General features: G+C 37.1%; 1 protein-coding gene across 1 annotated transcript in view; it reads right to left on the reverse strand.

Annotated features, from left to right (window-relative positions):
* TOP2B (DNA topoisomerase II beta) overlaps positions 1 to 25,829 on the reverse strand; it is a 69,936-nt gene that overhangs the window by 38,711 nt on the left and 5,396 nt on the right. Inside the window, exons 2-8 of the mRNA XM_086615155.1 lie at positions 10,228 to 10,401; positions 9,481 to 9,571; positions 7,388 to 7,451; positions 5,962 to 6,107; positions 5,092 to 5,189; positions 3,676 to 3,888; positions 3,421 to 3,594 (exon numbers count right to left, since the gene is read on the reverse strand). Of these exons, the coding sequence (XP_086471281.1) occupies positions 3,421 to 3,594; positions 3,676 to 3,888; positions 5,092 to 5,189; positions 5,962 to 6,107; positions 7,388 to 7,451; positions 9,481 to 9,571; positions 10,228 to 10,401 (960 nt within the window). The remainder of the gene's footprint in view (positions 1 to 3,420; positions 3,595 to 3,675; positions 3,889 to 5,091; positions 5,190 to 5,961; positions 6,108 to 7,387; positions 7,452 to 9,480; positions 9,572 to 10,227; positions 10,402 to 25,829) is intronic.

A 25,829-nucleotide genomic window follows, 5' to 3' on the forward strand; every position in this document is an offset into this window, starting at 1 on the left:
CAAAACCACCAAAGTTAAAACACAACACATGGATGACAGAGCCTCAGAATAGGGAGAGTTCAACTGAAAGTTGATACATCGACATCCCACGACTTTGAAGAAAAATAAATTAATTTCCAAACTGTAAAGCAAAGCTACTCCAGGAAAAATCAAATTACATGTTTCAAAAACATCCCAAATTTGAATAGCAATTTTAAATGGCATTACTTTTATTCATCGCATTACTGAAAACTTATGATTACGGGAATCTCTCTGTATTTTTGTATTTACAACTTCAGCAATTTATTTATTTTGTTTTTACAGTTTTAGCACTTCAAATATTTTGCTAAAACTAACATCTGACATATCAAAAATTAGCCACTTACCAGTAAATCTTGTTCTTAGAAGGCAATAGTTATTATAACAGTTGTCCATTCCTGTGTCCATTCTTAGTGTGTAGCATTGAGTGAGGGATGTTCAGAGCTCCAAGAACCTTTCACCATCTCACCAGTAGGTGGCACATTTACCCACTATAGAAGCATAACAGCCTATAACTGCCCCAACTGTCAGCATATTTTAATACAAGACAGAAAAAGAAAAATACCCTCTAAATCCAGAGGGCTGTCGATGATTATTATGACTACTGTATTAGGAGAAAGAGCACTAAAACTGCTTAACCTTCTTTTCCCTGAAGGTAACCATTATTGCTATTGAATCCCAGTCTTGCAAACTTCAAGATGCAAAGTCATCTACTGAAATGGCAACAACAAAAAACTTAAAAATGAAGCTTAGACTGGCTCCTATATACATTCTATCCATAGTTACCAATAGCCAACAGCCTCAATTAAATCCGAGGTAAGTCATATTTAAATTCTATTGACAGATAAACGGTTCATACCGCAAACAAATTTAGAAGCTAATTATAAATTTGAAGCTTTCATTCAATTAGCTCTACAGATAAATTCTTATATTCTTTTGCATTTGTTTTCTACTATACTTATTTTATTAAAATGGATCTGAAAACGTCAAGCTCTGGAATGGTCCTGAATTTCTTGCTGAACTCCAGCAAATTTTAACGGGTGGAGGCAGCATCTCCACCTAAGTCTACTATCTGACCCTACATCTGTATTAGCTGAGCATTTCTGCTAAAATGATTAGTAGTAGTACAATTAGCAGTGCTGTCACATTAAAAATCTCATTAGATTGTTATGTTAATAACTGAAGTTTCTACTACAATTTCTACTACAGCTACTATTTGAAATCAAGAACTTGAGAAGACCATGTTTAATCACTTTGTATACAAGTCTCACCAAAAGGATATCTGCACCACCATAACAGCTACAAACATTCTTTCAAATGCTGCCTCAGAGCCTGAAGTCAAATTCTGTGATGGTCTACTGTGGTAAAATTGTGAATAAACGGGACGTGACCAAGGTAACAAATTTACAAGAACAAAACAAGGGAGTCGTGCCTCAACATACTGCCTGACCTTCTACACATTCCTAAAAAAAAAAACCACATCAACCTAAAAAAACTTGTTTGGAATTTAAAGCAAGTTTAAAAAACGTGGAAGTGAAGTTACGACTGGGTGAAATTTATCCAGAAACAGAAATGAAAAGCTTTCAGCAAACAGCGATAAATAACCAAAAAACAGCTGAAATGAGCTCCTCACCTGTTAGCAGATAAGGGGACAGGCAGTTGACGCAGTTAGTTACTAGCCATTATGTCTCATCAGTGGGTAGTTGCACATCAATTGCTGGTGAGGTGGTTCACCGGCCCGAACATTCCACATCCAGTCACACACATAAGGCATGGATCGGGAGAGTGGGAAAAACTAGAAATTACAACACTTACCTTTGAAGAATACACAGTATTTTTTCTATGAATTTTCTTACAGAATATATGATAACAATGTACGTGTAACTGCATGATGGGTGAAAATTGATCCAAAAGAGTCAAATTCAAAATCTTTTTAGTAACTGTATGCAATATATTTAACTCAGGAGTCAATAAATATTCATTTTTCTCAAATACATTTTCTTAACCTGGTATCAAACATTGTTAAGTTACCCTACATTGCCAGCCTCTTCAAAAAGGTATCGTACACATCTTTATGGTCACGTTATTTTTCTTCTTTATGTTGCATAAAGAGGCCTGAATTAAAACTAAGTTTTATCCTTTCAACTACCAGATACATTTGCTATCCCTGGTCTTCACAAGCATCAGATAAGCATTTAATTAAAATACACACTTAGAACGTAAATATTCTACAACGAAATAACCTATCCCCCTTATCACTGAACGCTGGTTCAGCTACACTGAAAACGACACTGGAAGAAGTTACGTAGTAAAAACCATACACCACCAAAACACATCATCTACCACCCAGATTAACACTGGTATTTCTGGGCACCCGCCTAGATGAGGGACTCCGCTTAGTGTAAACACTGGTGCTTATGAACCACTTGTGCTACCATCAGAATTTTCTTCTGTTTGACTCTTTTTTAGAAGAGATCTGAGCGAGGAGGGGTTTTTAAGTGTCTGATTACAAATTCGTATCTTTCTCATCTTTTGGGGAAGCTCATGGTTAAGATTCCCTTAAAATAGCCTCACCAATGAATTACTAGGATTGTTTGACTGTTGTTATACCACTCATCTGGTGCAATTTGTGCAGAGCAGAAATGACAAACACTTTCTTTCACCATGGTAGATCCCAGATCTCTAAACCTGGGTCACGCCAAACTGGCATTAATTACAGTTACACTAGTTGGTTTCAGGTGATTGCCTTGGTGCCTGACCATCCTAGTAGTTTGAGAAGCACAAAGATTGTCCTTCAGTATGCTGAGCATATTGCTGCTTCATCAGAACTGAAGATCTGTTACGACATCATTTCACTACTACTACAGTTGCTAATAAGAACAGACAACACCTAGATCCCCTTATACAGAAACACAAATAAAAGACAATTAACCTCAACATTTCAGGCCAGTTTTATACATCATAAAGCAATAAACGGAAAGCCATTTTTCAAGAACCAAAAGCCATTTTTGCCTTCCAAAACATGCTACTACTGGCTTTAAAGGGGTTTGTACATTTTTTTACTTTGATTTCAGAATTATTTTATTACAATGTGTTAAAAAGGAAGGAATAAAATAGTTCCATTCATTTTCTATTTAATCAATATTACATAGGCTCACATAACATCAGTATCACTGATAATGATTACTAGTGTTTTAAAAACTAGAGCATATTCAGAAATACCACTATGAATGTATTTTGATTGCATTCAATTACTTTGCCAGATCCTCTCATGCAACGGATTATCTCACCTATTTATTTTTAGTAACCCAGATGTACTTTTTTATCAAATGCCTGACTGGGCATAACCTTAGCACACATTTTTATCATTTACGTTTTTTATAATTTAATGTAACTACTCACCTTTGTGGTAGCTATACTATTTACAAAGCTGATTTGCTGAAACCCTTTTTCACTTAAAGTGAGGCACACATCCCATCGTTCATTCACAACTTCATGAATAACTTTGAGTGCAACTCCAGTTTCATCCAGCTTGTCTTTTACGTAAAGGTCTACGTAACTGCGAAATCCATTTACCTATGAGTAATACAGATAACAATTACTATTCTTTGCAAAAAATACTCAGTACACTTTAAATATTTTAAATGAGGCTCTTACAGGTAATTTCTTCCCATTCAACATGACCTTGACTCCTTTGCACGACCCAGCCAAATCATATGCTCTTCTTGTCATGAGGGCCACAATATCCTTATCGAGTTTTTCCATTTTAAATTTAGATAGATCTGGCTGGAATGTAATGCATGTGTAGTCATCACCATCAAAATGCTTAATCTTGGGTTCAGAGGTCTTCATCATATTGTTCATCCAAGTCTTTGGAAACAAAACATTTTAGATGTTAATTTACAACACGTGTTATCTTCCTCCTTTGTTCCATTTTCCAGCTTTGCTAGAATTGCAAGAGCTACACAACAAAAAGCTCACAGACTTCTTTTAAAAGTTTCCTCTGGTAAAATGCCACGCATAAAATTAATTGCTTTACCAAGATTTGCACAAGCACTGGTTAGAGCAGATTTGTGGTTTCTGTAAATATGCAGATATCATTACATTGATGGACATGATTCTAATGCAAATAGAGCCCACCACAGAACTGACTAAAGTGAGCTAGCTAAACAATCCTTATTGCCTGTCAGTGTAATGCTTTCCATCTACTATACAGTTCTGTAGAGAGGCTTATTAGTCCCTGTGCAGAGACTCAGTAGTCTCCAAGATAGCATCTTTGTGGCTGTACAGCGTCCCAAAGCATGCTTCTTGACAAACCAACTTGCTCAGACTTGACTGAGGAGTCTTGGTATTGTTCCGTGTTTAAGAACACAGCCACATTTATAAGACCAAGCAGAACGCCTACTCACAGCATAGATCAAAGTTCAGTTGTACCAAATTTTCACCGTTTTTGAAAGTACTGGAAAACATACCACTTTAAGTCGCAAAGCATGCCATTTTCAAAAAGTACACTCAAACCAATACTAATTTCCTTTTGGCAATCGGCAGAAAATACTACATTTTTAAAGAGACAGGTAAAACTGTTGAAATGTATTGTTTATGTGGTGACATGACAGCATAACTAGAAATTAATTACTTGTCCAGAAAAAAGAGAAGGAAGTCACCAACCGAGAAAGACTCCAAAGCCAAGGAACTTTGGTACTCTAACAAAGTTCTTCAAATTTTTAGAAAAGTGGCCATCTCCAAGCGATATACAGTAGATCAGATTACATTCAATCATAACAATGAGCAATAGGTTCAAATGGGGAGGGAGGGGCGTTTGCAATGAAGTCCAGCTAGGCTAATAAAATTCATGACATAAATACTGAAAAACCTTTTTCTTAACACTACAAAAAACTATCTAGATAATTGTCTCTATGTCTGCACAGCTAAGTAGAAAGATTTTTTTAACAAATTACATAACAGCAATTACAAAACATTTCAATTAAATGTATTCCTTTTCGCATGCACATGAATATACTTTATTTTTAACAGAAGAAATTTGTTGGAAAATAGTTGAGATCATTTCTATACCTGCTTAAAGCTGTGTTTGTACTCTTTGCAAGCAGTTTCAACTGTAAACTTTGTACTAAATATGTTACAAAGTTTTGCACCATATCCATTGCGTCCACCTGAAAAAAACAACATATAGTAAGTTTTTTACAGCAGGACCATATTTATGATATACAGAGAGTATGCCAATAAAGCTAAATGCTCCTATATAAGACAAAAGTTGGGCCACATTTCAATGGCTATCAAAGGTTGCCAGAGATGGAGATCTGCACTACTTTCAATCTGGTGCAACTGCTTCTGCCTCAAAAATGAGCAGTGTGCTCCTCCCCTCAAGGCCAGGATGCTCCCATTGCTTCCATTAAGTTGATCTAGCAGTCCCTTGCTCAAAGGCAAGTGACACGAGCTGAAAACTAGGTCATGATCAGATCCAAAGCACTCTGCAACCACACACCATAATATGGGCAAAATATATGGAGTATGATAGAACAGAACTAACTTTCATTCATTATCTAAATTAGGGTTACTTCACATTCAGGATAATAAATCGTATGCTAACCTATTAAATTTATTCCTTCCCTTCATTTCAAGAGCATAAATGTTTAAATGCTTGCATACCTTATAATTAAAATATGAAAATATGTTGTTTGCTACTGAATAAGGCGTACTGACATTAAAGATGTAAAGTTCTCCATAAACTTTGATATTAAAAAAGAAAAAAGTCAGATTTTTTTTTTTTATTTAAGTCATTTTACTCTAACACAGAGCTATAGTAATGGTGACTAAGTGATCATCTGTTATGGAACAGAATAGAAAGAGAAAAAGCAAGAAGAGAAAGCATACTGAAAAACAATGGCTTAACTGAATAAAACAAAGCATGTTAAGTAGTCTTGCCTGTAACTTTTTTCTCATCATCGTCGTAGTTGCTGGATGTTAGCAGCTGCCCAAAGATTAAGGCAGGTACGTATACTTTTTCTACTTTGTGTTCCACAACTGGTATACCCTTTCCATTATTCCATATGCTGATAATGTTTGATTCCCTATAAAATAGTGAAGGCATTAAGTCAATTAATATAATCTTGAAAACAGACTCCTGTATACATTCTACCTATTTACATAACTACATAAAATACAATAAAAGACTATATTCTTACCACATCTATTCACAGCTCTATCAATTTTAATCACAAAAAACACACTTATTTGTGCTTATTAGATGTCTTAGAAGAAGAAGCATAATTGCCCATACATGACATTATTTCATATCATAAAAATAACCCCCAAAAATCTGTTTGTAGAGCTTTCACTATCAACATGATCTGCAACAGAATCCTGAAGCTTAGCAACAGAATTGTTCTTAAGTTAGAGAGATGTAGCTTTTCAGGTTTCACTGAAGTCCACTCAGACACAGTCAAGTTATCCCCTGTTTAAAACTGTTATTTCCCAGTTATGATAAACATTGTAAGTTATTTTATGCATCAGTGCCAAAATCCATCAACATCTGGCATCATTAATACTTGTAGCTCTCATACAGAATTTTTATTTTCGAGTATTAGAGAGTTCAAAGTCATGACAGGTCAGGTAGATTTACGCTACCATTTTCCTCCCACTCCATAATAAAAACCATTCGGTCCACAGAAACTGATAATGCATTGAAAACTTGCAGAAAAATTATTCCTCGGTATATTTATCCTAAAGATTAGGTGTGAAAATTAGGTCTCTCAAACATTTATTATTCAGTTAAATGTCACTGAAAAGGTACTACTAAAGGAACTCAATTAACATCTATTTAACTACGTTACTTCTCATTAGGAAACACCTCTAAGCATTCAATTTCAAAAAACAGGGGTAATAACACATTTGCAACCTGCAGTTTCAGTGTGACATGGCTGACTAATTCAAATATAACCTTATCTGAATGCTAAAGGAGTCAACACAGAAGTTCAAGAGGCGCAAAATTATGTTATAAAACCTCAAGGTTGGTATTTATGATTTATGAGTAACCTGGCTGGTTATAGTTATGTACTGCCAAGCTTTCATGTAATCGTGAATTTTAGGATCTTCTGGTTTTACATTTCATTCAATCAAACACTAATGAGTAGTTCAGGAAAGCAAATTATTATAAATTCAGAATGGTAGTACTTACTGTTAACCACTTTTAACTCATCTTTTCATCTTAAAATATAAAGCTAATGGAAATAATTCCAAAAATATTATGTTGTTTTTAAAAAATCCAATTTCAGTTAGTAAAACAATTTGTACAAATCTGAACTACAGTAGCACTGGCACAGAAAGTAAATGAAAACACGCTTTTACTTACGGATCAATGGATATTTTAATGCAAGTCATATTCTTGTCCCTCTGCTTATTGTCAGCAGCATTTACTATGAAACAAAGTAGCACAAATTAACACTTTGTAGGAGCAATAATTAATACTTGATCTGTAAAACCAATTGTATACATATTTCACCACAAGTTACAATGGTCCACATATTTCTTAACCTGGTATCTCTTTGTATATACTGTATCTTATTACTGAAGTCTGTAAATACAACTAAGTATCTGCAAGAAGATATTTTTCAACCTTCTTATAATTACTGACTCTTTCTTGCAGTTAGACTATCTTAGAAATAAATACAGAAGTGTATTTTGTGAGCTGGTGACTGTTCTTAACATACTGAGAGCTTCATTCTTCTCTTACTGTACTTGTTTGGCTATTTATTACACATATTACACCATGTTTTTTTAAAAACCCTAGAAAATTGCAATTTCATCACCAGATCAGTTTACACATTCTTTTGCCACTGAAAACTAATCCCAAAAAATTTATATCTGTTAAGGAGCAAAAGAAAAAGTTATCTTTAAAGAGCCTCTGTAACTAACAGTTTTAAGTTAGTTCCTAAACAGTTTACGCAGTTTAGGATGAAAAAAAGAATAACTGGAAATTAACATTCGAACAGAATTTAAATAAACTACACTCCAACGTATATTAACTACAAACGACAAAAATCAGAAACGTGACTATGGCCATTAACCATGAAAACACACTACAATCATTTTCAACATTTGTCTCATCACCCACTAAATAGATTAAAATAAAACCCAAAACCACCAAAGGACGATATCTTAATAGATTACAAGGATCTCAACACAAGATCAGATATCTCAAGGTGCTTTTGCTAAAACCATTAAGTGCAGTTTCATTCAAAAGTATGCATAGCTACAATGCCCAATTTTCATGTTACTACACTGACCCCTACGCCTCAAACCACACTCTGAGGAGCACTTTTCAGTGCTACATAAAGAGGCAGTAAGCCATACTGTACTACGATAATGGTATGATAATGATCTTCCTTTTGAATGGGACAAGATGGAAGAGGGCTCCCTCCAGTGAAAAGCCCATAAATTTCATCTATGAGGCAGCACTCAAAAGAGAAGTGATGAAGGATTTTTTCATTCCCTTATTTCTCAAATAAGTAATGAGTGAAAAATAAAAATTAAAAAAAAAAAGTTATTCTTTTCTACCTGGCAAAGATACAGTCTTTATTGCCTCTAAGACAGCAATGCTACAAAGCTTAGTTTTAGAGGTGTGGAAAAGTTCTGAACCCAATGAAAGTCATGACAAAATTTCCATTGACCTCAGAAGACCATAATTTAGTTCACGATGATAATCCCACCAATCCTTACAACATAACTTCATAAAAACTGAGTAGCCTAAGATTTCAAGTCAATTAACCCAAAATATCAGCTCAGCAGACAGCATACTGTTCAGATGTTGCACATCTCTACTGCCGGTTAGTCTTCAATGTGTGCCTGTCACCAAGAGAATATCATAAACTAGTAAGTCACAGTGACTCAGGCACTTACGAGACAGTTTTCTAAAAATCATTAGTTTGTGCCTCAGTCACCATGCTTTTAAACGGTGGTATGATACTTACTCATTTTAAAACTCTCTGAAGTCTAGAAATGATCCATGTAAGAATCGTCATCACTACCACTATCATTCTGTACAGGAGTTAGTTTTAATGATTCATGAAATGATGGTCTAAGTTAACACTTAGACAACTTTCAGTTGTCTTCTTTCAGAATAATAATCTTTCAAATGTTACTTAAAACTGTGGGCCTTATCAATTTTGCAGATTAAAAATCTTGTAACAATACTGATCATAAAGAATGATCTAGTTTGGACATTCAGTAACAAATACTTACACTTTCTTACAAGTTCAACTGAAAACTCTTCCCTCTCTAAACTCTTCTGTAGTGCTAGAATGCACTAAAATTTTCATGTACTGCAGTTTAGTGGGACTCTAAGTCCAGGATTTAAACTTAGATACAAATTAACGTGCTTTGAGAGCACTCAGAAAAGCATGTACTCCATAATGCTAAAGCAATATTATTGTTAAAAATACTTACCAAGGATTTCATCAAAGATCTTGTACAAGCCTGGAACAAAGGTAACTTCTCTGCAATTCATTCCTACATCTTCATCATAAACCCACATTAACTACATGTAAACAAAACAAAATAAAAATATTTACTGTCTTGGTAAACCAGTCTATGATTATCTAAGCTCCATTTACTTCAGGAACTGTATTCTTCCAATTTGATTGCTGTTGTCATATGAGACAGAAGCAGAAGTTTGGCAAAAATTACAGTTGTACCCACAAAGACTTCCATAATGAAAATCTATTAATTTCTGCTTGATGGGGAACTCCAACAGTATAGACAATGAAGTTCGAAGTAATTTGCAACTTCACAAAAATGGCTGAAAAAAGTGCCTAAACAAACTGACAAAAACATTTTTGGAGCTAAAGCAAATGCTACTTACAAATATGTACGTATATTTGTGTGCATATAGGTATGTTTGTAAACACACATATACACACATAACTCTGTGTTTACACACGTAGGTGTGTGTTTATGTTTTGATTGAACAGTGAACATTTTCTGAGCATGTTTTTTCAGGTGAACCAAGCACTGCTTTAAAAAGTCTTCTCTTGACCTGTTCCTACACATACATACATAAACATTATCACAGTTTTTAGCATGAGAATTCAGAACACTCAGAAAAGTAGAGATGTGCCTATTTGTTAACCAGAATAGTAATTTCCCCATTAAAACCACAAAAACTATTTAGATTGTAAATTTAGCGATCCTTACCTGAGTTAAAGGTTCAACTGACCCAATGTAGGTATCTGGACGGAGGAGGATGTGCTCAAGCTGAGTCTTTTTCTGATAAACTCTCTCAACAGACATCTTTTTTGAAGTGTCATTTTTATTAATGCTTTCTGAGTCTTCCTTTTTTGAAGCATTTATCTGATTATCAAATAACGTCTTAAAAAAAAAAAAAACAACAACGTTCAACCTCATTCAATCTGTCACTCTCAAGGTATAAACAAAACCTGACAGATTTCAATTACAATCAAAACTTGTCATGTAATGTAAATGTTTTCAGATGTATTAAGATAAAGCTATCCCTTCAACAGAAAAAAATTCAACAGATTACGTGACAGATTCTTAACAAATGGTAACACATTCAAACTTTAGTGATGTACTAAGCATGATAAACCAAAATAAGGAAACACCAGTATATTATCAAAGACACTGACTTCCTCAGGTTAGGTATTTATAACATCCATTTTGTGCTTAAGCATTGAATCCAAAGCACTGAGTACTGTTCTGAATAACAGTAAAACTACTCGATTTTACATTTTAGTTTGTACAATTCATTCAGTGGGACTTAAGAAACACACTAATATCTTTCCTATGGCTTCTCAATTGCTATAGCTTGTATCCTCTATTTAAGTGAAATAATTAAACCTGATGCAATCCCAGTTTAGAATGCTTTATGATTAAATAAGCCAAGGACTGTAAAAAAAGAGAAACGCATAGGCTAATGTTGGAATTTAAACAGAATTCAAGCCTAATGTGGCTGGAGATGATGAAAAATGCCTCAACTGGAAGAACAAGCAGTGTTACAGGAAGCTAATCCAATTTTGAGGGGACAATATAGGGATTTGGTGCATCTTTCAGCGATTTTTTCCTGCTAAATACTTCCTTCCCATTCAACTAAAACCACCCAAAAGGAAAAGTTAAAATCTCTCAGAGCAATCAAATGTAGAAAAGCCTCATTCTGAGACAGTAAGAGCATATCTACCAAGAGAGTAGGTATGACATTTTACAGTATAGGTTCTTACCTGTAAATTAGAATTATCTTTAAAAATATCAATAAACATAACTTGAACTCACATGATTTACTTGCCTGGCTAGCAGACATAACAGAAAAAAACTCTGTCACCACCTGCCTAATACCTGAAATAGCCACCTCCTCTTACAGGGGGTTTACCAACTTTGAAGCAGGTGTTACATGACCAGTAAAAACCATCAACAGACAAATGAGGGCTGAACCCACTTGTCACTCAGGTAAATATTTTACTCCCATTTAGCTGTTCCCAGTAAATCTCTGTATAAAATAAATACAGGCTGAACTCCAATTCTGCATTAATGAGCCACCACGTAAATTTCTCAGTCAGAAGAACGCACTATCACTTCCCTCTCAACCCAGCCTTTGCTGCAGCCCCAGAGAGCACTGAAAGCAAACGGTAAGAAACATATGAACACAGAGGAACAAGGAGCAAAAGATACTGAACTTACCCAGACAACTTCAGTAGATTCTAAAAGGCCAGACACCAACCTATAGCATACAATTAACAAGGACAATTCTCCCTGTATTGTTCAAATTTGTCTCCTCCAGCTTCTATTGTTAAAGCTTTGATGATTTTCTTCTCCTCTGCCCCCAGCAGGCACAGTAATAAAGCATTTCACTTTATTCAAAACAAGAGAAATTACCTTTCTCTTCCAGATTTAGAGATCATGTTTTTCTAGTTTATTTACAGAAATGCTACGAAACACGTACTCCAAGACCCTTTGAGACAAGCAGACAGCGTGCACCAGCGATGACAACAGCCAACTGGCCATGAGTAAACCTGAACAGGCCAAATGAGAATCAAATATTCTCTACTACCCAGGCCTGTAACTAACAGCAACCAGAATGAGAGGAAGAGAGAATCCAGGGGACTCCACAATCCTGCACAGGGATTACACGCAGCAGAGTGGGAACCACAATGCCAACTCTCATGACTTTTCTTCTGGAGTACATCACATCTCCCTCTAAACAGGGAAGTTGCAAAATCGCATGCACATGTGATTAAAGTGTTTTGGTATCTGAGTTAATTTAATCTCCATACTGTCATTTCGTTTTCAACTGCAACGACGACACCACCATCAGTCCACCTCCCACTCCCCAAAAAAACCCGAACAGCCATGATCAGCTAAGCAAGCAGAAAAGAACCAGGATTTTGCAAATAGATACATTAAACTGATACATGGAAGAGGAGGAATGAGAATTGTTACTAAAGAAGCATTGCCAATAGGTGCAAGGTAAAGTTTATTTCATTGAAGTAGTTCTGTGAATGATGTTCAGGCTTCCAATAAGCTTCACTGTGTGTGTAAACAATTTTTTTTTTTTAATACATATCTTTCTGAACTTAGTGGTTTTACTTTATAATCATCTTTGACATCATACCTCACAGGAGTCACCCTTAGCTCACTTACTGGTTCCATAGCTCTGCCAGCACTGTTCCATGATCATTTGTTCTAAAGGGATCAGTGATTAGCAGGAAAAGAAAGTAATATTTCTCAGATGAAGCAGAAACAAGTGTTTAAAGAAGGGAAGAGAGGAAATGTAATTCATATAGAAAGCAAAAGAATTACACATGTAAAGACCACCTGAATCTTGTTTAGATGGAACACTTCTATTTGCTCCTAATTCTTCGGCTTCAAGAGAGCTGGGGAAGTACATGATGGACAGTTTTCACATGCCAGTTTTTCAGTTGTCTTGTACATCAGTATTGTATTTTTATGATTATTCTGAGACAGATCTCTAAAATGCTTCCACTTGTACAGCATAGGAGGATTAGGGTCTAACCATGCATCACAACACAGTAACACGTTAACAGAGAGTAAGAACTCTAATCTCAGGAAAATTGTAGCCTAAATGTATCAGGCTATCTCCATTATTTCTGCTTGTCCCACAACATGTTTGCAAAAGTCAGCAGATTAGAAAAAGTCCATAGATTAGAAAAAGTCCATTTTATTGTGACTGAAAGGGTACCTCTTGATTGTGAAAATTTATGACAGAATAGAATTATTGGTAGGGGATTCCTACAAGCCATTGCCTTTAACACAACACTAGGAAATGCATTTCTGCTTTCCAGTGGAAGTCTTCCTGACAACTTGGAGGATCTTATACTTTCCAACTTAACAGTAAGAAATGTAGACAGTATCAAAACTACTTCAGTTGAGATGCTACTGTCAGATTGTTGTCATGTTGACAAAGAATACAGGTCACACCTAGGCAAACTTTGCTGCCTAAAAAGAACTAGTCCTTCAGAAGTGTCACTTCTTGGGGAACAGTGAGTTTGCTTTAACTCAGCAGTAGTAAGAATCTTCTGTTACTCCACTACCCGTGACAGTTATGTATATCATCTTTTATAATACACTAATTAGAATGTGATTATGTTTGATTTAAGAGGGGGAAAGAAACGCCCAAAGGATCAGCACATTTTTTTCTTCCTGGCCAGTGATTACGAAAAAAAAATAAATAAAATAAAAAAAAAAAAGAAGAAAGAAGCAGTCTTAAAGAACTTTAATAGTATAGTTTTTACTAGGACATCACAAACACCTTTTCAGTATGCTTTACTTCAACATTTAAGTTTCATTGTCACAGAGCAGGACAGATTTTATTTGTACAACCCTCCAAGTATAATATATCTTCTGTATGCAAAAAATACTCATATTATGAACATTCAGAACTCATTTAACTTACTATTGAAACACGAGCACAAAAACAAAAGCCAGAAAGTATTCAACTACACAAACTGATGTTATTATGCAGGCACGCAAGCAGAAGTCCGCAGAACTGCAGTTTCTCAGACCAAGCCTTTTGAGCTGGGCTGTGCTCTGAAACAGACCACCAACTCTGGATTCCTGTAACTTCGTCTTGAATGGACATTTTTCAAGTTCAAGTAATGTTTAGAACTCATCCCAAAAAAGAAATAATACTCATCACCAAATCCATGATGTAGATCTATGGACACAAACATCCTTCACAGTCTTCCTATTAAGTTTTCCTCAATAGCTTACAAAAAAAAATAATAATAAAAAAACACTTTCATCTGCTGAGTTTCTACTACTTAAAATGCAAGTAGATATAGCAGGAAATCTGCCTTTTTTATATATATATAAACTGAGCAAGCACTAAACTGCACTGTTGTTAAACTGACGATCTCTTCTGTATATTTTGGAATTGTCTCAAAAACGCCTTTTGTATTCTGTCCTGTATGAAAGATGTTCATATTGTTAGAGCTCCAACAGCACTTCTCAAAAAAGCTGTTGTTCATGAGAAAACCGCTAAAGAGAATTAACCAAAAGTCACAAAGTGTTTAAGTCTTCTGCTCACAGTAAGTCTATTTTTTTTAGTTAGTTTGTTAACAGGTTACCCAATTTTCAGGGTCCACTTTGCAGTCCTAATGTTGTCAGGTTTTAGGGTTTTGTCAGTTCGTTTTGGTGGGGGTTTTTTTGTTTCATTTTTTGTTTGTTTGACACCGTGTTTGATCTTCCCAGCATTCTTGTGATATTCAAGACTTCACAGATTCTTGATAAGTCTTCCAGATTTTCTAACCCTCCAGACTGAGGATGAATAAACACATCTACACACACATAAGTCAGCAAGATGACCATCCTTAAGTAGCTTGGAATGCTATAACCTATTGCACTCTGCACCCTCACTTATACTTCACACCCTTCACACTGTCACCTCAGACACAGCTAGCATCTCAGGCACTCTTAAGAAACAAGTGGTAACCGTATGGAAAAACATACTGATTCTCAGTTGACAGCAGTTGCTGCTCAGTTTACTACATTAAGGCTGTTGTGTGCATGCTATCATAACCATATTTTATTATGGCAACTGTTTTTTCCAGTATGATTGCAACAATTGCAGAGTTTCTCTTTTAGAGTTGTTTTTGCTATAAATTTATCTATAGCAAAAGCTACAGTCCTGTTTTCCTTTTGAGATCTCAAGAGTCAGACTCCAAGTAGCCTTTAATAGACAACCATTTGGCAACAGGACTTCTACGGTCTACCTTCAACCTAAGAACTCACATATTTGGTTTTGGCGTCTTCTTTCTTCACATTTTGCATCCCTCCCCCTCTTCTTACAGTCTCCTCCACTGAAATTTCTGCATAAAACAGAACATGCGTGACATCCATATTATGTCAGAGACTTCTATTGCCTTTTTTTGATGAAAACTGGGTCATGTCATTTTCCTTTGTGTTGAGCTACCACGAATTTGGTTACTTATGCTGGAAAAAGCTGTATTTCAACATGCTAAATCTTGATATACATTTGATCTGGACAGTTTGGCAGCCCCACAGAAGATCTATTCCTATCTAAATAGACAATAAAACATAAAGCTACAACAAAGAATGTAGGTTTCATCATCAATTTCAATGCTGCCATAATTGGAACATACATCTTCAGTTTGACTCCTTACTTTAAGCAGAAGCTTTACTTTTTTTTAAGAACCTGAATTTCACACTGTTGCAAGAAGTTGAAAATCCTGAAAAATGTTAATGTCTCTCCTCACTTACACAGACTTTATCCTGTATTTGCCACTATCGTCTCCTCCTCTACACTGTAAACTACCTCCAAACAACAACAAAAAAATGAAACAAACAACAACCTTATCCACCAAAATCTGCTTTTCTTTAGTCTGCCCATTCTTTTGTTCCCATATTAAGTGACTAAAAGGGACTTATTTTCTAGATAGGCAGACAAGCATAAATGAACAGAGACATTAGTATGTGAAAAAAAAGTTACCTTCATTTTGGCTTTGACTTTTCTGCCTTAACCTCCTACAACTACTACAGGCAACGATTATTCTCCTGAAAGGCAAATGCAGCCCTGGGACATAAGAACTTAGAAAAAGTACATGCCATGTGTTCTACATTCCCTTAAATAAAGCATAGGATAAGCACATTTAGTGGGACAAGACAGTAAATTTTGAGTGTAATTAAGCTGTAAAACCTAGGGAAGTTAATTAAGTAATGGAATCCAGGGACATGGCAGATTTTCTTCCACTTACAGTTCAAAACAAAACTACTTCTTCTGAGGAAGATATGTTCTACTGCAAAAAATTTTATAAGTGTAATATGGTAATTAATAGGTAGTTCTATGTATAACATGCACTTGACTGTACTGTGGTGTTATACATTGGATCATAATAATCTCTTCTTGCCTTAGAGAAATAGATGATTAATACATTGTTACCTAAATATTTTGCAATTCTCCCAAAGAAAACCCTGGCTGAGAATACCTCCCACCATGAAAACAAAACTGGAGGGAGTTTCAAAATAAACCACTCTCCTGCTGTGTTTAACAAATGGTTTGGCTCTCCTGCCAAGATGAAACACAACAAAGTTAACACTTCCCTGTTACCACAGCAAATTTCCATAGACCATTGCATACCAACAGTGGCATGAACAAAATCTCTCTATCATATCCCTCTCCAAACCTGATCGTAGGAAGGAGTTCCCAGTGAACTCATCCAGAACTAGTCTCACTAGAGTGAGACTAACGTGTCTGTTTATTTTTTTAAATTCCTAAATTTTTTATGTCCTGGTTTGGACAATTTGCTCTGGACTCTGAAAACAACACATTGAGTTTTGTTATGATGATTAAGTTAAAGAACATCTTAAGGCTGGTCAGATTTCCTCATTACAGAATAACACAGCAGTTAATTGCTGCCAAAAAGGAAAAGTCCCTTCTTTCTTTCCTCCTCTCCTGCTTCTCCATCTCATATGCCAGAATCAAACCAACCTCACCATAAGCCAGTTCAAGGAACAAATGGAGCCTTCCTCCCATTTTTCATCAACTAGAAACAATCATTTGTCTACTGGCACATTTTCCTGCACAAGCCTGCTATAGAGTCAGATGAGTACTGGTGCAACAAAAGCAGCAGAAACATACAGCTAGGAGGATAAGGTTAAAAAAAACCCACATACTTTCAGCAGATATCGTGAGACTGCTTAATTGTACCATGAAATGAGACTCTTAGAATTACATAGCTTCATCTTCCTATTAAATAGCTAAACAAAATAAAAGCATCACCATTCTTATTTTAGGATTATTAATGCACGACATAGTTGCACACTAGATTTAAATGAAAATTTAGGGATTTTCTTTCTCCACAAGACTTTGGAGAAGTGAAGAATATCACTTTTGTGCAAATATGTATGCTCACTATAATTACTTCTGATCAGAAAATTACGCATATTGTTTTAAAAATTAATTCACTTACACTTACACTTAAGGTAACAAGTTACCACAGCAACATTTCTGCTTTATTTGGCACAGGTTTGAATACAGTCAGAAGTACATTCAGATCCTGATCTTTACTACTTTCTTTAAAAGCAAGTGTCTAACATCTGCCCATGAACTGAATTTTACTGTTAATCTTTTTAAGGATCTGAAATTTTTTAGTTGTCTATCCACTGACAAGTTCTATGCCAATACTAAATTTTCATACTGTTTACCCAGTATCAAAAAGTACATCTATGGATGCTTTGGTAAGAAATTAATCCTTTAAGAATCTGCTTTTCCCACTAAAATTCAGAGACAAGGAAGGAAAAAAAACAAAACTGACTCTCATGGAAAAGGAATTTATTCATGTTAAAATATAACAAAACTTAAGATAGTTTTTCTACAGATTCTTAGAACTGTGATACTTGGAAACACTGAATGAAGTGGGTTGGTCACTGAATGACCAAACCCATTCGGTCCACTGCTTCATCAGCCAACTCATACAACGAGCCCTCCACTAGCCAAGAAATCAAGAAGTTAGAGGTACTGACATCAGAACTTTAGGTTATCAGCATCTGGCAGCACCTCTTTATAACTCAGTGTTTTCCATATCCTTGCCCTTTTTCATGCTTTACTGCATCACCAGTTTGAGTGCTGTGAAAGTGTTCTGGACTCTCAGCACATTTACATTTCGCAATCGCAAAGATTACTTTGAAAGGAAGCAACACAACCTGATAGATCCTTCTAACAAACAAAATATTTGAAACCCATTCAGGCTGTATGCCAAATATCTCATTCCTAGATCAGCACTGTGATCTTTCCTTCTGTATCCTATGGGTTCTACGGCCAGTTGAACCCCTATTGTACCACCAAGTATTTTTACTCTGTTGAACTATCTTCAGATTAATAAGCTAACTGTAGAAAATAACTGGAGAAAAAGCTTCAGGCATGAGTAAGACAACATTCAAGACATTCATGCTGCAAAAGAATGCATAAAGCAAATCAAACAGGCTAGTTTTTAAGCTCATGTTAACTGACATAATGGGAGTCAAGTTGTGATACACTGGAAATGAGAACCCACACATGGAAATTTTATTCTGCACAACACCCAAAGCCCAGTCTTCTCTAGTCAAGTTCATGATTACTAGTCACATTACGTCAGTGACAGAGAGCCCAAACATCACCTGGAGGTTCCTTATCCAGCTGTACTCCTTTAATAGAAAGCAATACTCCACTGTACATCAGAATCACAGAATCGTTTGAGTTGGAAGGGACCTTAAAGATCATCTAGTTCCAATCCCCCTGCCACAGGAAGGGACACCTTCCACTAGATCAGGTTGCTCAAAGCCTCATCCAACCTGGCCTTGAACACCTCCAGAGATGGGGCATCCACAACTTCTCTGGGCAACCTGTTCCAGTGCTCAACTCCTCTCATTGTAAAAAATTTCTTCCTTAGATCTAATCTAAATCTGCCCTCTTTCAGTTTAAAGCCATTGCCCCTTGTCTTATCACTACACGTCCTTGTAAAAAGTCCCTCTCCAGCTTTCCTGTAGGCCACCTTTAGGTGCTGGAAGGCTGCAATAAGATCACCCCAGAGCCTTCTCTTCTCCAGGCTGAACAGTCTCAACTCTCTGTCTGTCTTCATAGCAGAGGTGCTCCAGCCCTTGGATCATCTTCGTGGCCCTCCTCTGGACTTACTCCAACAGCTCCATGTCCTTCTTATGTTGGGAATTTCAGAGCTGAACACGGTACTCCAGGTGGGGTCTCACAAGAGCTGAGTAGAGGGGCAGAATCACCTCCCTCGACCTGCTGGCCACGCTTCTTTTGATACAGCCCAGGATACGGTTGGCTTTCTGGGCTGCCAGTGCACATTGCTGGCTCATGTTGAGCTTCTCATCCACCAGCACTCCCAAGTCCTTTTCCTCAGGGCTGCTCTCAATCCATTCTCCGCCCAGTCTGTATATGTGCTTGGGATTGCCCCGACCTATGTGCAGGACTTTGCACTTGGCCTTGTTGAACTTCATGAGGTTCTCACAAACCCACCTCTCCAGCCTGTCAAGGTTCCTCTGGATGGCATCCCTTCCCTCCATGTCCATAACACCACACAGCTTGGTGCCGTCAGCAAACTTGCTGAGGGTGCACTCGATCCCACTGTCCATGTTGCCAACAAAGATGTTAAAGAGCACCAGACCCAGTACTGACCCCTGAGGAACACCACTCGTCACTAGTCTCCACTTGGACATCGAGCCATTGACCGCAACTCTTTTGAGTGCAACCATCCAGCCAATTCCTTATCCACCGAGCGGTCTATTCATCAAATCTGTATCTCTCCAATTTAGAGACAAGGATATCGTGTGGGACAGTATCAAATGCTTTGGACAAGTCCAGGTAGATGATGTCATTTGCCCTTCCCTTATCCACCAACACTGTAACCCCATCATAGGTCACTAAATTTTTCAGGCACAATTTGCCCTTAGTGAAGCCATGTTGGCTGTCACCAATCACCTCCTTATTTTCCATGTGCCTTAGCATACTCACCAAGAGGATCTGCTCCATGATCTTGCCAGGCACAGAGGTGAGACTGACTGGCCTGTGGTTTGAGGTCTTCCTTTTTTCCCCCCTTTTTAAAAAAGGGAGCTATATTTCCCGTTTTCCAGTTGGTGGGAACTTCACCAGACTGCCACAACTTCTCAAATATGATGGAGAATGGTTTAGCAACTTCATCTGCCAGTTCCCTCAGGACCCGCAGATGCATCTCATCAGGTCCCATGGACTTGCACACCTTCAGGTTCCTTAGATGCCCTCAAACCTGATCTTCTATGGTGGGTCATTCTTCATTCTCCCAGTCCCTGCCTTTGCCTTCTGTGACTTGGGTTATGCAGCTGGAGCTCTTGCCAGTGAAGACTGAGGCAAAAAAGTCATGGAGGACCTCAGCCTTCTCCATATCCTGAGTAACCAGGTCTCTCCTTCCAGAGAGGGCCCATGTTTTCCCTAGTTCTCTTTTTATCTCTGACATACCTATAGAAGTGTTTCTTGTTGCCCTTGATGTCCCTGACCAGATTTAACTCTATCAGGGCTTTAGCTTTCCTAACCTGATCCCTGGTTGCTCGGACAATTTCTCTGTATTCATCCCAGGCTACTTGTCCTTGCTTCCACCCTCTGTAGGCTTCCTTTTTGTGTTTGAGTTGGTCCAGGAGCTCCTTGTTCATCCATGCAGGCCTCCCAGTGTTCCTGTCTGACTTCCTCTTCATTGGGATGCACTGCTCCTGAGCTTGAAGAAGGTGATCCTTGAATATTAGCCAGCTTTTTTGGGCCCCTCTTCCCCCCAGGGATTCATCCCATCGTACTCTACCAAGTTAAGCTTTTGAACTCTCAGGAATGTAACAGTTATCAATATATTAGGATTGGTATACCTTTATGTTATTGCACGTCTACCTTGCATTGACATAGTAAACACCTTGACTGTGACCCTTGACGTTTTTGTACTTCATAACTTATATGGTGCCCTAAAAAGGAACACAGTATGATTATTAGCAGTAACCATTAAAAGTCTACTCCCTAAAATCATCAAAAGAAAAGCAACATCAACATATTTACTTAGAACAAGATACCACATAAAAGGCGATTAAGATTTTTTTCTTTTTAAGAACTGTCCCAAACGGAATCAACTCCAAAATTTATGAATAATTATCACATTGCTTCCTCTCAGAATACCACAGCTTGCTCCACAATAAAAATATGTATCTGCTTTTTTATTATTAGAATTAACTATGCATGAGGGGCTGACCCTGGCTGGATGCCAGGTGCCCACCAAAGAAACTCTACTACTCCCCCTCCTCAGCTGGACAGAGGAGAGAAAATATGAAAAAAGGCTCGTACGTCGACATAAGGGCAGGGAGAAATCACACTCAATTACATTCGCAGGCAAAACAGACTTGACTTGGAAAAAAAAATTTGATTTATTACCAATCAAATCAGAGTAGGATAATGAGAAATAAAACTAAATCTTCAAACCACCTTCCCCTCACCCCTCCCTTCCTTCCCTTAACTTTACTCCTGAATTCTCCACCCCCTCCCCGGCAGCGGCACAGGGGCATGGGGGTCAGTTCATCACACATTGTTTCTGCTGCTTCTTCCTCCTCAGCAAGAGGACTCCTCACACTCTTCCCCTGCTCCAGCATGGGGTCCCTCCCGTGTGAGACAGTCCTTCCCACAGGCTACAGTTCTTCATGAACTGTTCCAGCGTGGGTCCATCACAGGGTCACAAGTCCTGCCAGCAAACCGGCTCCAGCATGGGCTCCTCTCTCCACGAGTCCACAGGTCCTGCCAGGATCCTGCTCCACAACAGGCTTCCCACAGGGTCACAGCCTCCTCAGGCAATCACCTGCTCTGGCGTGAGGTCCTTCACAGGCTACAGGCAGACATCTGCTCCACCATGGACCTCCACGGGCTGAAAGGGGACAGTCTGCCTCACCATGGTTTTCACCATGTGAAGAAGAATCTCTGTTCTGGCACCTGGAGCAACTCCTCCTCCTCGCCCTCTTTTCTTCACTGACCTTGGTGTCTGCAGAGTTGTTTCTCTCACATATTATCACTCCTCTCTCCAGAACAGTTTTTACCCCTTCTTAAATATGTTATCACAGAGGCGCTACCATTGTCACCGACTGGCTCAGCCTTGGCCAGCAGTGGGTCTGTCTTGGAGCCAGCTGGCATTGGCTCTGTTGCACACAGGGGAAGCTTCTAGCAGCTTCTCACAGAAGCCACCCCTGTAGTCCTCCTGCTACCAAAACCTCGCCATGCAAACCGAATACACTATGCTAAATAGCCGCATTTTCTGGCACTCTGCATTTTCAAAATCTATTATTTTCTGCCACATGAAAGTAAATATGAATCCAGTGTTCTTCAAAAAAAAAGGTAGCTTGAGTTTAATTGCTCAACTCCTGCTATGTAACATCTACTGTTCCTCTGGAGATTTTACAAATCTTGGAATGTTTTAAGTCTCACAAATATACTACATATTCCACTCTCAATCCTGTAGTAAACTCCATGAGAAAGGAACACAGGTTTGGTGTTCCAGATGTTTACAGCAATGCAGGAGGAGGAAAACAGAGACATCAATGAGTCAAAAAAAACCTTAGCACTCTTTCAAAACTTCCCCTTCCTCAGCCACTCATCCTCCCACAACAACATTTCTACAGAAGTTATCACAAAAACCTTTTCAGGATTGCTCATTAAAAATGTTGACAATCTTGACGATCATCAAAACTCTACCCTTTAATTTGCAGTTTAAGAACCGCATCTTGGCAAGCAACCATCCATAAAAGTTAATAATATAACTTAAGTATAAATGACTCAAAATAATTTCAAATATATTTTTAGATTAATTTTTAAATCGTTCAGCATTTTCATCATCTATTACCCAACATGCATGTTTATCATGCTACTGGCAAAGAAGAAAGTCTATATGACATATTCTGAAAAATTTAAACAGCATCAGGAAAGGCAGGTTAACACGATACAATTCAGGTTTGCTTTCTCTCAAGTATCTGGACCACCTCCCTCCCTGACCACCAGCAAACTCAGGTAAGGAACTTTCCCCCCCAGTCGACTCCTCACATGCTTACACAGTCTCTTATTTGTACATTTAAGAAAAATCCTCTCCCAAGTCTGCTTAATAACAAAATAGAATAACTGCCTCACTTTTTGCAACTGCTCTCCTCCAAGCAACTTGCCTCCATTTTACTTTGATTGTGACATAATATTTCCAAGTTTTCACAACAATATTGTAATACAACAGTGATGGAACAGACTTTTAAGTTAGGATCACTAAATAGTGAATGATGAAAAATACTACCTAAGCCAACATAGAGCTCTGTGTTGATGCATGGAGACAATAGCTTGAATGACTGCATGCAGCAGAACTCTCTCTATATCAGTTGGTCTAAGATGGTGTTACTTTTCCCCAGACACCTTGCCATCCTTGTATCTTTATATCATGGTACACAACTATCAACAGAATAAACACAAGACTGAAACATTTATACACTACTACACTATCTTCCCTAGAAAGACAAAATACCCCAGAGCTACCAGAGACGGGACAGCTGCTTTCCAATATCTCCAGTGAAGCTCACATTACCCATTTCTCACAGGTAAAGATGTTCTGCTTAGGGACTGACCTCAGAATTCTAACTGCTCTTATAGAAACATTACATATCAAGTTATCTGGTTGCAAGAGGTTTTTTTTTCCCCCTCCCTACTTTATCTCAGCTTCTTTCGATTTATAAGAAAATAACTTTTCAATGTTATTTTATAGTTCCTGTGATTTTGTCATGATGAGAAAATATTGTTCCTTGCTTTCTCCCTAAAGATTCCTTCACAGATTGAGAAAGTTGGTGGAGAGTTTTTGGCACATTACTAAAACAGACATTTGTCCAGTTTTTCATACACCTGTTCTTCTCACAACTGTTCAATGTCTTAAAGGAGGAACGGGAAGCCTCAGTCTAACCAGGTCCACTCATTCACTAAAAAAAAAAAAAAAAAAAAAAAAGAGTAAAAGAAATCAGTTCCTCTTCAAGACACACAGCTTCCATGAAAGGAGGACTGCTTAATATCTTAATTGCAATGCTACCTCACAAATCTGGAAAAACACATATAGTAGATTTTTTTTTTTTCTTTAAGGTAGCTTTTTAAATTATGTCCAACAAAGGAAAATACAGATCTGATGTTTAGATCTGAACTTTTCAAACATCTTCTAACTCAAGCAGGCTTTACACTAACTTTGCTAAAGTCCTTTTTTCTTACTTGTGGAAGAAAAACAGAATTGCTTAGATGTGTACAGTGTAACAAATACACAGATTTATCATTTTAACAAAATAAAGAATTAACATAGTACTTTAACTTATTTTCAGTGGCAAACTGTATTTATATGTAAATTGGAATTGCACTAAGATGCAGACAGTATTTTAAGATAGCTTTATTAAATGAAACTAGATGAGCTGATATCATAAAAAAGGTTTAACAACATGCACTTCAAAACATAACTTAAAAGGACTCAGTTCATAAAAGTAAAAGCATTTGCAATCACACTGAAGTGTTAAAACTGGCAGATCTGGTCCTTGCTTATTGGGGAGGAATCTTTCCCTGCTTTTCACATCAACCTCTTGAGTACTCATCACTGAACTATCTGAAGAAAGAGGCGAGGAAACATTTTTTAAATAAAAATTACTAATACTAAGAGCTGGTCTATCACTTTGCTTCTAAGGAACACTTTTCTACTATGTTTATAAAGACAACAACCATTTGATATGTTTAATCTTGACATCTTTGCTAGTTGCTAGAACTTAAATTACATTTTAAATTTCATTCTTTATTTTCAAAGTTCTTCAAAAAACATTTTACATGCCTTGACTTAATATTCACTTTAAATTTGGAATATTACCATTAAAATACATTCTTCCAAAATACCTAGGCTTCACTACATGTACTTGAGAGAACACCACTGGGTCTCCAAGCACACAATTTTCAAAACAGGTTTCTTCACACAGTTATCCACATTTAGAAATACATATTTTTGCTCAATCTGCTTTTTAAAACTTTCAAATCATCTATACAGTGCAGAAAAATGTTTTCTTTGTGGGTGACTTGCAAGAAATTTACTATTTTAGATGAGGAAAATTAAATTTTCTCTACCAGTTTTCACTTCCAGGTTCTCTCTCTATATATAAAAATAAAACGCACTCCTGGAGATAGAATTACTCATACCTATCAGCTATGAATCACATGTTTATATTTCAATTAATTAAAAGCAGTATATGCATTGGAAGATTGATTTTCCAAGTAGACACACAAAAGAGTTTACACACAAGGTAAAAACATACTTCTGGAAAATAAAGTCTACGAAAATAAAATAGATTTAAGCCATAATTTTTTTCAAACCTAAACTGTCTACCTTAGACTATTTATATACTCTTCTATTTGGAAAGGTTACTTTATCTGTCCAAATACAGTGATTTCTTATTTAACCTTTAATACAGCATGGGTAGCCTAGAAATTAAACATACACACCCAGATATAGACAGATAGAACACTAATAGTGGACACATGCTTGAAAGTACACCTTCTCCACCAAACACCTAAAGTAATCCCCCATGTTTGGGTTTTTTTTTTTAAAATCAACCCCCGCCCCCCTGCCCAAGATATACATTCCTTCTTAGAGTATATTACAATTTAGTTCCTCGCTTCTACGCATTCAGCAGTCTTTCACCTACACTAGAACAAGTTTGCCTCCCTGCTTAAAATACACAGGGTGAAGATGCATGTTATCAAGCTGCAAGAC

Source organism: Tauraco erythrolophus, chromosome 7 (assembly GCF_009769465.1).
Source record: "Tauraco erythrolophus isolate bTauEry1 chromosome 7, bTauEry1.pri, whole genome shotgun sequence".
NCBI classification, from domain to species: Eukaryota; Metazoa; Chordata; class Aves; order Musophagiformes; family Musophagidae; genus Tauraco; species Tauraco erythrolophus.